Genomic DNA, 17,178 nt, shown 5'->3' on the forward strand with positions numbered 1-17,178 from the left:
ATATCTGACCGTGTGCATTACTGTTGTGGCTGCTGGTAGCAATTTTGCTAATTTATTTTTTTTTTTTTGCATATCGGGCGTGCAGCCCCATTACAGCTATAGCGTTCTCAGGCTGCAGTCTGTACTACATAGTATAGGGACAGCGTTGCTGAGATAGGCAGAGTGGTAGTGTAGGATCCTATGTACAAGGACCCCAACGGTCCTTCTTAGGGCTACCTGTGACTGTGTGCATTTTACAGGTTGTCTGATGGAAGTTGTAGTCCATCACTATTGCACAGCCAGGCCTGTTTGCAGCCTTCCATATACATTTTTTTTGGCTGAATTTAGCGTTACATAACCGCTGTCAGCCTCCAACTGTACGCCAATAATTCCAAAATTTTATACACCGCTCTGTGTCTGCCATCAACTTCACGCATAGCGTACGGCAACAGCCCCTGATAGAGGGAAAGTCATATACATGCTATATAGCCGGTATTCTTTTTCAAAAAAATTTTAAATAAAAGCTCCTTCTTATGGCTACCTGTGACCGTGTGCATTTTACAGGTTGTCTGATGGGAGTTGTAGTCCATCACTATTGCACTTAGGCCTGTTTGCGGCCTTTCTGACTATTTTTTTCTGCCTTGAGTTTGCCTTACTATACTGATCTCAGCGACAAAGTCTACGCACATAATTCCAAGATTATTTACACCGTCCTGTGTCTGCAGTGAATTAGAGACGCACAGCATACAGCCACAGCGACTAATAGAGGGGAAGTGATATACACAGTATATAGCCTGTATTCTTTTACCAAAAAAACAAAAAGCTCCTCTGTTGGGCTACCTTTGACTGTTTAAATTTTACTGGGTGTCTGGTGGGAGTTTAAGTCCAACACTATTGCACAGTTAGGCCTGTTTGTGGCCTTCCTGACTATTTTTTTCTGCCTGGAGTGTGCCTTACTATAACGCTCTCAGCGACAAAGTCTACATACATAAGTCCACGATTATTTACACCGGCCTGTGTCTGCAGTGAATTTGACGCTCAGCGTACGGCCAACACAGGTACTTATAGAGGGAAAGTGATATACACATTATATAGCCTGTCTTTTAAAAAAAAAAAAAAAAAAAGCTCCTTCGTTGGGCTACCTCTGACCGTCTGCATTTTACTGGGTGCCTGGTGGAAGTTTTGGTGCATCACTATTGCATTGCTAGGCCGGTTTGCGGCCTTCATTCCATTTTTTCCTGCCTGGAGTTAGTGTTACGATTCTGCTCTCTGCGTGAAAGTGTACGCATATAATTCCATAATTATTTACAGCGGTCTGGGTCGGCTCTATTTGTAATCCACCATGCTGAGGGGTAGGGGTAGGGGCCGAGGATGTGGACACGGGCGAGGATGCAGAGTTCCAAGTGAGGGTGTGGGCACAGGCCGAGTTCCTGGTCCAGGTGTATCCCAGCCGGCTGCTGCGGGATTAGGAGAGAGGCAAGTTTCTGGGGTCTCCAGCTTCATATCACAATTTATGGGTCCACGTGGTAGACCTTTATTGCAAACAGAGCAGTGTAAGCACGTCCTTTCGTGAATGGCAGAAAATGCATCCAGCAGTGTATCGGGCACCCAGTCTTCTACGCAGTCCACTGCTGAAACTCTGAATCCTCTGGCTGCTGCTCCTCCTTCCTCACAGCCTATACTGCTGCTACAAAAATGGTACTGGGGTCTGCATATGCTTCTGCTACAGAAATGTTCCTGGGGTCTGTTTATACTGCTGCTACAGAAATGTTACAGGGGTCTGCGTATACTGCTGCTAGAGAAATGTTCCTGGGGTCTGCCTATACTTCCACTACAGAAATGGTACTGGGGTCTGCCTATATTGCAGCTACAAAAATGTTACAGGGGTCTGCCTATACTGCTGCTACAGAAATGTTCCTGGGATCTGTTTATACCTTTGCTACAGGAATGTTACAGCGGTCTGTCTATACTATGGGTGCACTAAGTCTTCCCATCGCGGTGTTTTACCGATGTGGCACAAATAATACAGTGACTGACTAGGCCAGAATTGCTGGCCGAGGCCAAGTTGCTTGGTGGGGCGAAACTCTCTCATGGTTGGGCACTCCGATTTCTTTCTGTGTAATACCATCTTTGTGCACTTACAGCATAGGCTAGGCCAAGGAACTCAAAGACTGCCCCTTCCAGTGTTGAGCTATCTATGTTGCAACACATGGATTTCCCGCTGCTATGTAACTCAGGGCACCTTGGGTCACAAAGGTGGAGGCTTAGAACCGAGCCTGACCCTAGGCCCGCTAGCGTGCTTCCCACACAGACTATAGCGGGTCCTGGTCATGGTGTCTTGGGCTTGTAATGCCACCTCCTCCTCCTGTTTGGGGTCAGGGGATCATGTATTTTCTCCCGTGTTACTACAGTTATCTGATACACTGGTTTGGGCCAAAGAAGAGGAGCGTTACAGCATTGATGAGATCTTCACAGCTGTACTAGCATCGAAGTCTGCTCTATGCCCACAATTGCTGAGGGTGTGTGCAGAGGCCTATGTACTCGGCACAGTGAAAGTCTGGCATGTTTGGGCACTATCATTTCTTCATGGTAATTACTGTCTTTGGGTTCCTTCGGCTCGCCTACGCTGTGGGTGCACAAATAAAATAAATAAATCTTGGTATTTATATAGCGTCAACTTATTCCGCAGCGCTTTCAGGTAATAATTACTTATTACCCCCCACCAAGCTGGGTTCTCATTTTACCAACCTCGGAAGGATGGAAGGCTGAGTCAACCTTGAGCCGGCTACCTGCATCATGCAGGGATAGCTCTATCGACACCACACTCTGCGCCACACGAGGCTCAGTACAAAGACTTCCCATAGCGGTGATTTACCTGTCCAGCACAAAGTCACTGACTGACTTGGATAGGGTGCATAGTGCAGATGCCTTTCCCCTTGCGGTGTCGATAGAGCTATCCGACACCTAGACAGAATGAATACTGTGTGGGCACATCGACTTCCCATTGCTATGTCAGTCGCGGCACCTTGGGTCTCACAAGGTGTTTGCTGGGACCGAGCCTGGCCAAGGGCCCACTCACATCCTTCCCACACAGGCTACAGCAGGTCCTAGTCATGGTGTCTTGGGCTTGTAATGCCACCTCCTCCTCTTGCTTGGGGTCAGGTGATCAGCAATGCGTATCATGTATTTTCTCTCATGTTACCACAGTTATCTAAGAAACTTGTTTGGGCCAAAGGAGAGAAGCGTAACTGCATTAATGTTACAGGGGTCTGCCTAAACTTCAGCTGCAGAAATGTTACAGGGGTCTGTCTATATTTCAGCTGCAGAAATGTTACCGGGGGCTGCCTATACTTCAGCTGCAGAAATGTTACAGGGGTCTGCCTATACTGCTGCTACACAAATGTAACCCAGGAGAAGAGGCAGCGGTGTGTCCCGCAGGCAGTGATTGTGCTTGGTTGGAGGTAGTGTGGGGCTTAGCTAAGGTGTGCCTTGCTAATGAGGGCTTGTCTGAAGAAAAAATTGTTAGGGGGGGGGGGCACTCTTGCCGCTATTGTGGCTTAATAGTGGGACCTGGGAACCTGAGATGCAGCCCAGCATGTTGCCCCTCGCCTGCCCTGTCCGTTTCTGTGTCTTTTTCATCACTTTCTTGGGTTTTCCAGATTTTCACAAATGAAAACCTTAGCGGAGCATGGGTCATATACAGAAATGCTCGAGTCACCCATTGACTTCAATGGGTTCGTTACTCGAAACGAACTCTCGAGCATCGCGAAAAGTTCGACTCGAGCAACGAGCACCCGATCATTTTGGTGCTCGCTCATCTCTAATAATGAAATAACGATTATCTAAATAAATATTATTTGTGGGCAAGGCTTGGAGTCAATTCTTTAGGTTTTTTCTGTTTATGTATAATCCTGGCATTTGTATCAAAGGATATAATTGCGCTGTTTAAACAATTTATCTGCATATTATATAACAGATATTAGAAAAAAATCAATAATAGAGTGTTTGAAACGGTCCTTAAAATATAGCAGTGATAGAGCAGTTCTGCATCCATGTCTACTCTATGTGGGGGTTCATAATAACATTTCTTTTTTTTTTTTTCAAATCAGATTTTTATTAAAGTTTTTGCAATTGTACAGGGGTATCAAGCGACACAACATGTAACAAACACTCATTGGTCTAGAGAGTACAAACGCGCCAATACAGGCTACCCAATATCCGATGTCTCAGTCTGCGGTTGGCGTTATATTTCTTCATCTGCAGCTATACTAGAGGAGTCTAGGTATGTAGCCATAGATCGAATGCTTCTCCTCTGTTTTCTCTCTCTTACCGGACCAATGGCATAGATAAACTTGGAAGTCAACATCTGTGGGGTGGGAGGGAAGGGAAAGGAGGGGGGGAAGAGGGGGCAGGAAAGGGGAAGAGGAAAGGATATAGTGTGGTGGACCTAAAAGCAGGGGAGGGGGAGCGGGTGCACCTCGTCTCATTAGTCCCACACCGCCATGAGCCGCATCTCACGCCATGGTGCCCAGGTTACTATGAACTTGTCATAGGTGTTATTCGACCAGCTGTGTAATTCTTCCAATGAGTATAAATTGTCAATTCTCTCTTTCCATTGACCCAACGTTGGGGGTGTATTTTGTAGCCAAAGGCGGGGGATTAGGGATTTAGCTGTATCCAGCAGCAGAGCAATCAATTTATTTCTTATAGGATGGAAATGCTTAAGCGGTCTCCATAGTAGGACTAAGTCAGGGAAGATGGAAATGTTTGGTGCAATTTTCTGGATGATTTTATCCACGCCCCTCCAGAAGGGAATCAGGACCGAGCATGACCACCAAATGTGTAGGTACGTCCCCACATCGTTCTTACATCTCCAGCAAGTTTCCTGGGTGGAGAGTTTATGTTCGAATAACCATTGTGGGGTCCGATACCACCTTACAAGCAGTTTATATTATGCCTCCTGACTAGAGATGAGCGAACGTACTCGTAACGAGTACTTACGCACCTGAGTACCGCCATTTTCGAGTACTTCAGTACTCGGGCGTAAAGATTCGGGGGGCGCCGGGGGGCGGGGAGAGGCGCGGCGGTGCGGGGGGGAGCAGCGGGGAACAGGGGGGAGCCCTCTCTCTCTCCCTCTCCCCCCCACTCCCCACTGCTACCCCCCGTGCCGCCACGGCGCCCCCCGAATCATTACGCCCGAGTACTGCAGCACTCGAAAATGGCGGTACTCGGGTGCGTAAGTACTCGTAACGAGTACGTTCGCTCATCTCTAGCTATGACGCATTGGGGTTAGACCAAATGAGGTATTTAGGATCGATTTAGTCTCCTCTGCCGTTAGATGAATACCCAACTCCTTCTCATAATAACATTTCTAAAGCACTTTTCTCATTATATCTATCTTACAGGTCATCATGTGTATAATGAATCATCAAAAAAAGGTTTCACACTCCTAGGATTTAGTGATCAAGCAAATCTTCAAATTTTCCTCTTTCTGGTGTTCACGTCCATGTATCTAATCACTGTTGCTGGGAACCTGGGGATCATGCTACTTACAGTCACAGATACTCACCTGCACAGTCCAATGTATTTTTTCCTTTTCAACCTGGCCTTCATTGATCTTTGGTACTCTTCAGGCATCACACCGAAAATGTTGGTAGATTTAGTTACGGTGGAGAAAAGCATATCATATATTGGGTGTGCATTAGAGATGAGCGAACGCGTTCGTCCGAGCTTGATATTCGTGCGAATATTAGGGTGTTCGGGATGTTCGTTATTCGTGACGAACACCATGCGGTGTTCTGGTTACTTTCACTTCCTTCCCTGAGACGTTAGCGCGCTTTTCTGGCCAATTGAAAGACAGGGAAGGCATTACAACTTCCCCCTGCAACGTTTAAGCCCTATACCACCCCCCTGCTGTGAGTGGCTGGCGAGATCAGGTGTTCGCCTAATATAAAAGTCGGCCCCTCCCGCGGCTCGCCTCAGATGCGGTGTGAGTTAGATGAGGGACAGTGCTGTTTATACCGGAGCTGCTGTAGGGAAAGAATTGGTAGTTAGTGTAGGCTTCAAGACCCCCCAAAGGTCCTTATTAGGGCCACTGATAGCTGTGTGTTGGCTGCTGTTAGCAGTGGGATTTTTTTTTTTTTCTCAAAATCGCCTCTGCAGACCGTTGCACCTGGCATTAGGGACAGAAGTGCTGCATAGGCAGGGAGAGTGTTAGGAGTGAGTGTAGCCTTCAAGAACCTCAACGGTCCTTTCTAGGGCCATATTTATCCGTGTGCAGTACTGTCCAGGCTGCTGTTGGCTGTGCTGCATTTTTTTTGGGCTTCTCAAAATCGCCTCTGCAGAGCATTGCACCCTCCATTGATACTGCAGGGAAAGAATTGTATAGGCAGGGCCACAACACAGTTATTATTCATAGAATATACGCAGTGCTGCCTGTTGGTGGGAAAAAACTGAAAACAAATCTATTTGTCCAGCCTCTGTCCGTCCTTACGCCTGTGTAGACGTGTGAGCTGCGTGAAAAACATTGCTAAATCATACGCAGCCAGCTACGCTTTACTGCTGGGTTCGCCATTTGCTTTCCTTAATTGGGAAAAAAAATACCTGCTCTCCAAGAGTTATAATAACTCTGCTACCCTCACGTTCTGTGACACATAAGCAGGGACACAGCGCAGTTATTAAACTTCGCAGGTTCATTGAATATACGCAGTGCTGCCTGTTGGTGGGAAAAAACTGAAAACAAATCTATTTGTCCAGCCTGTGTCCGTCCTTACGCCTGTGTAGACGTGTGAGCTGCGTGAAAAACATTGCTAAATCATACGCAGCCAGCTACGCTTTACTGCTGTGTTCGCCATTTGCTTTCCTTAATTGGGAAAAAAAAATACCTGCTCTCCAAGAGTTATAATAACTCTGCTACCCTCACGTTCTGTGACACATAAGCAGGGACACAGCGCAGTTATTAAACTTCGCAGGTTCATTGAATATACGCAGTGCTGCCTGTTGGTGGGAAAAAACTGAAAACAAATCTATTTGTCCAGCCTGTGTCCGTCCTTACGCCTGTGTAGACGTGTGAGCTGCGTGAAAAACATTGCTAAATCATACGCAGCCAGCTACGCTTTACTGCTGTGTTCGCCATTTGCTTTCCTTAATTGGGAAAAAAAAATACCTGCTCTCCAAGAGTTATAATAACTCTGCTACCCTCACGTTCTGTGACACATAAGCAGGGACACAGCGCAGTTATTAAACTTCGCAGGTTCATTGAATATACGCAGTGCTGCCTGTTGGTGGGAAAAAACTGAAAACAAATCTATTTGTCCAGCCTGTGTCCGTCCTTACGCCTGTGGAGACGTGTGAGCTGCGTGAAGAACATTGCTAAATCATACGCAGCCAGCTACGCTTTACTGCTGTGTTCGCCATTTGCTTTCCTTAATTGGGAAAAAAAAATACCTGCTCTCCAAGAGTTATAATAACTCTGCTACCCTCACGTTCTGTGACACATAAGCAGGGACACAGCGCAGTTATTAAACTTCGCAGGTTCATTGAATATACGCAGTGCTGCCTGTTGGTGGGAAAAAACTGAAAACAAATCTATTTGTCCAGCCTGTGTCCGTCCTTACGCCTGTGTAGACGTGTGAGCTGCGTGAAAAACATTGCTAAATCATACGCAGCCAGCTACGCTTTACTGCTGTGTTCGCCATTTGCTTTCCTTAATTGGGAAAAAAAAATACCTGCTCTCCAAGAGTTATAATAACTCTGCTACCCTCACGTTCTGTGACACATAAGCAGGGACACAGCGCAGTTATTAAACTTCGCAGGTTCATTGAATATACGCAGTGCTGCCTGTTGGTGGGAAAAAACTGAAAACAAATCTATTTGTCCAGCCTGTGTCCGTCCTTACGCCTGTGTAGACGTGTGAGCTGCGTGAAAAACATTGCTAAATCATACGCAGCCAGCTACGCTTTACTGCTGTGTTCGCCATTTGCTTTCCTTAATTGGGAAAAAAAATACCTGCTCTCCAAGAGTTATAATAACTCTGCTACCCTCACGTTCTGTGACACATAAGCAGGGACACAGCGCAGTTATTAAACTTCGCAGGTTCATTGAATATACGCAGTGCTGCCTGTTGGTGGGAAAAAACTGAAAACAAATCTATTTGTCCAGCCTGTGTCCGTCCTTACGCCTGTGGAGACGTGTGAGCTGCGTGAAGAACATTGCTAAATCATACGCAGCCAGCTACGCTTTACTGCTGTGTTCGCCATTTGCTTTCCTTAATTGGGAAAAAAAAATACCTGCTCTCCAAGAGTTATAATAACTCTGCTACCCTCACGTTCTGTGACACATAAGCAGGGACACAGCGCAGTTATTAAACTTCGCAGGTTCATTGAATATACGCAGTGCTGCCTGTTGGTGGGAAAAAACTGAAAACAAATCTATTTGTCCAGCCTGTGTCCGTCCTTACGCCTGTGTAGACGTGTGAGCTGCGTGAAAAACATTGCTAAATCATACGCAGCCAGCTACGCTTTACTGCTGTGTTCGCCATTTGCTTTCCTTAATTGGGAAAAAAAAATACCTGCTCTCCAAGAGTTATAATAACTCTGCTACCCTCACGTTCTGTGACACATAAGCAGGGACACAGCACAGTTATTAAACTTTGATAATTCATTCACTAGAGGCAGTGGGGCCTTTCGTTTTCCAAAAAGGGCAAAAATTATATTTGGCCTGCAGTCTTGCGCCAATTTATTTCCTGCCTGGGAAATCTAATCACTGGTAATACAGCATGCTGAGGGGTAGGGGTAAGCCTAGAGGACGTGGACGTGGACGTGGCAGAGGACGCGGAGGGCCAAGTGAGGGTGTGGGCACAGGCCAAGCTCCTGATCCAGGTGTGTCGCAGCTGTCTGCTGCGCGATTAGGAGAGAGGCACGTTTCTGGCGTCCCCACATTCATCGCCCAATTAATGGGTCCACGCGGGAGACGGTTATTAGAAAATGAGCAGTGTGAGCAGGTCCTGTCCTGGATGGCAGAAAGTGCTTCGAGCAACCTATCGTCTACCCGCAGTTCTGCGCCGTCCACTGCTGCCAATCCGAATCCTCTGTCTGCTGCTCCTCCTTCCTCCCAGCCTCCTCAGTCCACTACAATGACACCTGCTCAGGAGCGGGAACACTCCCAGGAACTGTTCTCGGGCCCCTGCTTAGATTGGGCAGCAGCGGTTCCTCTCCCACCAGAGGAGTTTATCGTCACTGATGCCCAACCATTCGAAAGTTCCCGGGGTCCGGGGGAAGAGGCTGGGGACTTCCGCCAACTGTCTCAACAACTTTCTGTGGGTGAGGAGGACGATGACGATCAGACACAGTTGTCTTGCAGTGAGGTAGTAGTAAGGGCAGTAAGTCCCAGGGAGCAGCGCACAGAGGATTCGGAGGAAGAGCAGCAGGACGATGAGGTGACTGACCCCACCTGGTGTGCAACGCTTACTCAGGAGGACAGGTCTTCAGAGGGGGAGTCAAGGGCATCAGCAGGGCAGGTTGCAAGAGGCAGTGCGGTGGCCAGGGGTAGAGGCAGGGCCAGACCGAATAATCCACCAAGTGTTTCCCAAAGCGCCCCCTCGCGCCATGCCACCCTGCGTAGGCCGAGGTGCTCTAAGGTCTGGCAGTTTTTCACAGAGACGCCTGACGACCGACGAACAGTGGTGTGCAACCTTTGTCGCGCAAAGCTCAGCCGGGGAGCCAACACCAACAGCCTCACCACCACCACCATGCGCAGACATATGATGGCCAAGCACCCCGCAAGGTGGGACAAAGGCCGTTCACCGTCTCCGGTTTGCACCCCTGCCTCTCCCCCTGTGCCCCAACCTGCCACTGAGATGCAACCCCCCTCTCAGGACACAGGCACTACCGCCTCATGGCCTGCACCCACACCCTCATCTCCGCTGTCCTCGGCCCCATCCAGCAGTGTAGTTCAGCGCACCGTTCAGCCGTCGCTTGCGCAAGTGTTCGAGCGCAAGCGCAAGTACGCCGCCACGCACCCGCACGCTCAAACGTTAACCGTCCGCATCGCAAAATTCATCAGCCTTGAGATGCTGCCGTATAGGGTTGTGGAAACGGAGTCCTTCAAAAGTATCATGGAGGCGGCGGCCCCGCGCTACTCAGTTCCCAGTCGCCACTACTTTTCCCGATGTGCCGTCCCAGCCCTGCACGACCACGTCTCCCGCAACATTGTGCGCGCCCTCACCAACGCGGTTACTGCCACGGTCCACTTAACTACGGACACGTGGACAAGCACAGGCGGGCAGGGCCACTACATCTCCCTGACGGCACATTGGGTGAATTTAGTGGAGGCTGGGACAGAGTCAGAGCCTGGGACCGCTCACGTCCTACCCACCCCCAGAATTGCGGGCCCCAGCTCGGTGCTGGTATCTGCGGAGGTGTATGCTTCCTCCACTAAAGCACCCTCCTCCTCCTCCTCCTCCTCTGTCTCACAATCAAGATGTGTTAGCAGCAGCATGTCGCCAGCAGTCGGTGTCGCGCGGTGTGGCAGCACAGCGGTGGGCAAGCGTCAGCAGGCCGTGCTGAAACTACTCAGCTTAGGCGATAAGAGGCACACGGCCCACGAACTGCTGCAGGGTCTGACACAGCAGACCGACCGCTGGCTTGCGCCGCTGAGCCTCCAACCGGGCATGGTCGTGTGTGACAACGGCCGTAACCTGGTGGCGGCTCTGCAGCTTGGCAGCCTCACGCACGTGCCATGCCTGGCCCACGTCTTTAATTTGGTGGTTCAGCGGTTTCTGAAAAGCTACCCACGCTTGTCAGACCTGCTCGTAAAGGCGCGCCGGCTCTGCGCACATTTCCGCAAGTCCCACACGGACGCTGCCACCCTGCGCACCCTGCAACATCACTTTAAGCTGCCAGTGCACCGACTGCTGTGCGACGTGCCCACACGGTGGAACTCTACGCTCCACATGTTGGCCAGGCTCTATGAACAACGGAGAGCTATAGTCGAATACCAACTCCAACATGGGCGGCGCAGTGGGAGTCAGCCTCCTCAATTCCTTTCAGAAGAGTGGGCCTGGTTGGCAGACATCTGCCATGTCCTTGGTAATTTTGAGGAGTCTACCCAGGTGGTGAGCGGCGATGCTACAATCATTAGCGTCACCATTCCTCTGCTATGCATCTTGAGAAATTCCCTGCAAACCATAAAGGCAGCTGCTTTGCGCTCGGAAACGGGGGCGGGGGAAGACAGTATGCCGCTGGATAGTCAGGGCACCCTCCTGTCTATTTCTCAGCGCGTACAGGAGGAGGAGGAGGAGCATGAGGAGGATGAGGAGGAGGGGGAAGAGACAGCTTGGCCCGCTGCTGACGGTACACCGGCTGATTGCCTGTCATCCTTTCAGCGTGTATGGCCTGAGGAGGAGGAGGAGGAGGAGGAGGATCCTGAAAGTGATCTTCCTAGTGAAGACAGCCATGTGTTGCGTACAGGTACCCTGGCACACATGGCTGACTTCATGTTAGGATGCCTTTCTCGTGACCCTCGCGTTGCACGCATTCTGGCCACGACGGATTACTGGGTGTACACACTGCTCGATCCACGGTATAAGGAGAACCTGCCCACTCTGATTCCCGAAGAGGAAAGGGGTTCGAGAGTGTTGCTATACCACAGGACCCTTGCGGACAAGCTGATGGTAAAATTCCCAGCCGACAGCGCTAGTGGCAGAAGGCGCAGTTCCGAGGGCCATGTTGCAGGGGATGTGCGTAGATCGAGCAGCATGTACATCCCAGGCAGTGCAACAGTCTTTAAGGGCCTGGCCAGCTTTATGGCTCCCCACCAAGACTGTGTCACCGCTCCCCAGTCACGGCTGAGTCGGCGGGAGCACTGCAAAAGGATGGTGAGGGAGTACGTAGCGGATCGCACGACCATCCTTGGTGACGCCTCTGCCCCCTACAACTACTGGGTGTCGAAGCTGGACACGTGGCCTGAACTAGCCCTGTATGCCCTTGAGGTGCTTGCTTGTCCTGCGGCTAGCGTGTTGTCGGAGAGGGTGTTTAGTGCGGCTGGGGGAATCATCACAGATAAGCGTAGCCGCTTGTCAACCGACAGTGCCGACAGGCTAACACTCATCAAGATGAACAAAGGCTGGATTTCCCCAGACTTCTGTTCTCCACCAGCGGACAGCAGCGATACGTAAGCAATACGTAGGCTGCACCCGCGGATGGAAGCTACGTTCTCTCTCACCATCCAAAACGGGGACATTTCTGCTTCATCAATCTGTGTCTAATATTCCTCCTCCTCCTCCTCCTGCTCCACCTCCTGAAACCTCACGTAATCACGCTGAACGGGCAATTTTTCTTAGGGCCACAAGGCTCACTCAAATAATTTTTCAGAACAATTTTTATAAGTTTCAATGCGCTTAAAAGCATTGGAACTTTAACTTGAACCAATTTTTCGTTACACTGGGCTGCCTCCAGGCCTAGTTACCACTTAAGCCACATTAACCAAAGCGATTAATGGGTTTCACCTGCCCTCTTGGCTGGCCATGGCCAATTTTTGGGATGTACATTAGTACTGTTGATACAGCAATTTGTGTGGGCCCTCGCCTACAGTGTAATCAAATTAATTTTTAGCCCACCTGCATTACAGCTGACGTTACCTCAGCTGTGTTGGGCAATGCAATGGGATATTTTTGTGTACCGCCGGTGGGTTCCAGGGAGCCACCCATGCTGTAGGTGCACACTGAGTTTTTAATACATCTGTACACTTCTAAAGAACCCGTCTGACCGGGGCATGCAGTGTGGGCCGAAGCCCACCTGTATTACGCACGACATTACTACCTCAGCTGTGTTGGGCAATGCAATGGGATATTTCTATGTACCGCCGGTGGCTTCCTGGCACCCACCCAGGCAGTGGGTCCACAGGGAGTTAAACCTACATGTGTCCACTTGTAAAGAATCCCAGTCTGACTGGGGCATGCAGTGTGGGCCGAAGCACACCTGTATTACGCACGACATTACTACCTCAGCTGTGTTGGGCAATGCAATGGGATATTTTTGTGTACCGCCGGTGGCTTCCTGGCACCCACCCAGGCAGTGGGTCCACAGGGAGTTAAACCTACATGTGTCCACTTGTAAAGAATCCCAGTCTGACTGGGGCATGCAGTGTGGGCCGAAGCACACCTGTATTACGCACGACATTACTACCTCAGCTGTGTTGGGCAATGCAATGGGATATTTTTGTGTACCGCCGGTGGCTTCCTGGCACCCACCCAGGCAGTGGGTCCACAGGGAGTTAAACCTACATGTGTCCACTTGTAAAGAATCCCAGTCTGACTGGGGCATGCAGTGTGGGCCGAAGCACACCTGTATTACGCACGACATTACTACCTCAGCTGTGTTGGGCAATGCAATGGGATATTTCTATGTACCGCCGGTGGCTTCCTGGCACCCACCCAGGCAGTGGGTCCACAGGGAGTTAAACCTACATGTGTCCACTTGTAAAGAATCCCAGTCTGACTGGGGCATGCAGTGTGGGCCGAAGCACACCTGTATTACGCACGACATTACTACCTCAGCTGTGTTGGGCAATGCAATGGGATATTTTTGTGTACCGCCGGTGGGTTCCAGGGACTTCACAATAGGGAGTTGTACCTGCCTGTGTCTATGAATTAAAAAGCCCGGTCTGACTGGGGCATGCAGACACCTTGACAGAATGAATAGTGTGTGGCACATAGGTTCCCCATTGCTATGCCCACGTGTGCAGCTCCAGATGGCGGTGGCACAGGATTCTATTTCTCATTGCTTCTGTACAGCATTGTGGGCTATCGCTCCGCCACTTTTAAAGAGGGTCGCTGCCTAGCCGTGCCAACCTCTGCAGTGTATGCCTGCGGTCCCTCGTCATGGCAGACGCAATTCTAAATAGACATGAGCGTGGTGTGGCATGAGGGCAGCTGAAGGCTGCGCAGGGACACTTTGGTGTGCGCTGTGGGGGGGAGGGGGTGCGGTTGGGCAGCATGTAACTCAGGAGAAGTGGCAGTGGAGTGTCATGCAGGCAGTGATTGTGCTTTGTTGGAGGTAGTGTGGTGCTTAGCAAAGGTATGCCATGCTAATGAGCGCTTTTCAGAAGTAAAAGTTGTTGGGAGGGGGGGGGGGCCCACTCTTGCCGCTATTGTGGCTTAATAGTGGGACCTGTGAACTTAGGATGCAGCCCAACATGTAGCCCCTCGCCTGCCCTATCCGTCACTGTGTCATTCCCATCACTTTCCTGAATTGCCCAGATTTTCACACATGAAAACCTTAGCGAGCATCGGCAAAATACAAAAATGTTCTGGTCGCCCATTGACTTCAATGGGGTTCGTTGTTCGAAACGAACCCTCGAGCATCACGGGAAGTTCGTTACGAATAACGAACACCCGAACATTTTGGTGTTCGCTCATCTCTAGTGTGCATGCCAAATGTATTTCTTTGTTGCTTTAGGGAGTACTGAAAGTTTTCTACTTGCAGCTATGGCCTTTGATCGTTATGCAGCAATATGTAATCCCCTCCTTTACCTGAAGAACATGACCAGGATGAAGTGTCTTCAGTTACTAAGTGGATCCTATGTGGCCGGCTTTCTTCATTCCCTAATACAGACATGTTGTACTTTTCGACTTTCATTCTGTGGCTCTCATCAGATTCACCATTTCTTTTGTGACATTCCACCTCTACTGAAACTGTCCTGTTCTGACACCACTGTTAATGAGTTCATTCTGTCTATTTTTGCATCTTCTGTTACTGTCACTTCCATCATTGTCATTGTAATCTCCTATGCTTTCATTTTACATGCTGTATTTAGGAGTAACTCTTCTAAAGGAAGGCGTAAAGCCTTCTCCACTTGTGGCTCTCACTTCATCTGTGTGATTCTTTTCTACAGCACAGTTCTCTTTATGTACTTGAGGCCAAGTTCCACATATTCCTTAGAACAAGATAGAACTGTGTCAGTAGTTTACACACTGGTTATTCCCATGCTGAACCCCCTTATATACAGTTTACGAAATCGAGAAATGAAACTTGCACTGAAGCGGACAAAAGCCTTTAGTTTCTTTAGATAAATAGCAAACATTATTTTTGTAAATGTACCTCTAATTATAACCTATTATTATAGATGAGCGAGCGCCAAAATGCTCGGGTGCTCGTTGCTCGAGTCGAACTTTTCGTAATGCTCAAGAGCTCGTTTCGAGTAACGAAGTCAATGGGCGACTCGAGCATGTTTGTATGGGACCGATGCTTTGCATAGGTGATAACTTGTCAAACACCAGAAAACAACCTGCGTTCACAGCGCACACAAAATTTACCCTGCGCAGAGTTCAGCTGCCTTCTTGCCACACGCTCGCTTCATAGGCACACCATCCTTATGTCTATTTATAAGTGCATCTGCGATGAGGAGGAACCGGAGGCACACACTGCAGAGGATTGGCAGGGCCAGGCAGCGACCTTCCTTGAAAGTGCGGGCGATAGCCCACAATGCTGTTGAGAATTGATAAATTGACGTACAATCATCATTCCAATCCCGTGCCACCTCCGTCACAAAATTGTCAGGAGCCGCAAACGTGGGCATAAAGGGGAGTCAGGAGCCAGCACTTCTACACATCTCCACAATGCAGCAATACTCTGTGTGGGAAGCACGTGAGTGGGCCCAGAGTTAGGCTCGGTCCCAGCATCCACCTTGTGTGACCCAAGGTGCCACGAGTTACATAGCAATAGGAAATCCATGTGTTCTCACACAATTCATTTTGTGTAGGTGTCAGATAGCTCAACACCGCAATGGGAAGTCTTTGAGTTCCTTGGGCTCGCCTATGCTGTCGGTGCACAAAGATGGTATTACACAGGAAGAAATCAAAGTGCCCAAACACGGCAGAGTTTCACCCTGCCAAGGACCTCGGCCCACATTTCTATCCTAGTCAGTCAGTGTATTTGTGCCAGACAGGTAAAACACTGCGATGGGAAGTCTATGTGCACCCACAGCATAGCCAGACCCCATTAACATTTCTGTAGCAAGAGTATAGGCGGACCCCAGTAACATTTTTTTATAGCAAGAGTATAGGCGGACCCCAGTAACATTTTTTATAGCAAGAGTATAGGCAGACCCCAGTAACATTTCTGCAGCAAAAGTATAGGCGAATCCCTCAAACCATTCAGTAGAAACTGCATAGGCAAACCCCAATAACATTTCTATAGCAAGAGTATAGGCGGACCCCAGTAACAGTTCTGTAGCAAAAGTATAAGCAGACCCCTGTAACATTTCTGTAGCAAGAGTATAGGCGGACCCTAGTAACATTTCTGTAGCAAAAGTATAGGTGAACCTCTCAAACTATTCAGTAGAAACTGCATAGGCGGACCCCAGAAACATTTCTGTAGCAAAAGCTTAGGCAGACCCCTATAACATTTCTGTAGCAAGAGTGTAGGTGAACCCCTGAAACATTGGTGTACCAAGAGTATAGGCGAACCCCTGAAAAATTTTGTTACCAGGAGTATCGGCGAAGGCCGGAAAAATTAGTTAGATAACAATATAGGCGAGGGCCAGAAAAATTGGTGTACCAAGAGTACAAGTGCACCCCTGAAAAATTGCTCAACCGCAAGGGCAGGTGAAACTCATAAACATTTTTTAAAGATACAGCTCGCAGTTGCTTAATTTGTAAAAGAGCCTGGAGGCAGCCCTTTGAAAAAAATTGGGGTCTGTTAAAGTATCAATACTTTTGAAACGTTAAAAAAATTGTAAAAAAACTTTTAATGCAGGAAAAATGGGCCGCAGAAAAATGGGCAGTTCAGCGTGATGACATGCTGTTTTAGGAGGAGGAGTAGTAGTAGTAGGAGGAATTATATCCGAGAGTGATTGACAAAGCTAATTCCCCCTTTTTTGTGGTGATAGAGGATGCATTTTTCTCCGGTTACAGCAAAAAGAATCTTTAGGTACCGCTGCTTTCTGCTGGTGGAGAAGAGAAGTCTGGGGAAATCCAGCCTTTGTTCATCTTTATGAGTGTAAGCATGTCGGCACTGGCAGTTGACAGGCAGGTACGCTTATCCGTGATGATTCTCCAAGCTGCACTTAACACCCTGACAAGACGACGACAGCACCTCCAGGGCGTACAGTGCAAGTTCGTGTCTCGTGTCCAGCTTTGACACACAATAGTTGTATAGAGCAGAGGCATCAAGGAGGACGGTGGTACTCCCTCACAATCTT

At 49.0% G+C, this 17,178-nt stretch overlaps 1 protein-coding gene across 1 annotated transcript; it reads left to right on the forward strand.

The window, feature by feature from the left end:
* The first annotated feature begins 4,806 nt into the window (after positions 1-4,806).
* Positions 4,807-15,049, forward strand: LOC136610093 (olfactory receptor 5AR1-like). The gene is made up of 3 exons (XM_066589358.1): positions 4,807-4,825; positions 5,385-5,672; positions 14,400-15,049. The coding sequence occupies exons 1-3, from the start codon at positions 4,807-4,809 to the stop codon at positions 15,047-15,049; spliced, it is 957 nt and encodes a 318-aa protein (XP_066445455.1).
* The last annotated feature ends 2,129 nt before the right edge of the window (positions 15,050-17,178 follow it).

The sequence above is a fragment of the Eleutherodactylus coqui genome, chromosome 2, assembly GCF_035609145.1.
Source record: "Eleutherodactylus coqui strain aEleCoq1 chromosome 2, aEleCoq1.hap1, whole genome shotgun sequence".
NCBI lineage: Eukaryota > Metazoa > Chordata > Amphibia > Anura > Eleutherodactylidae > Eleutherodactylus > Eleutherodactylus coqui.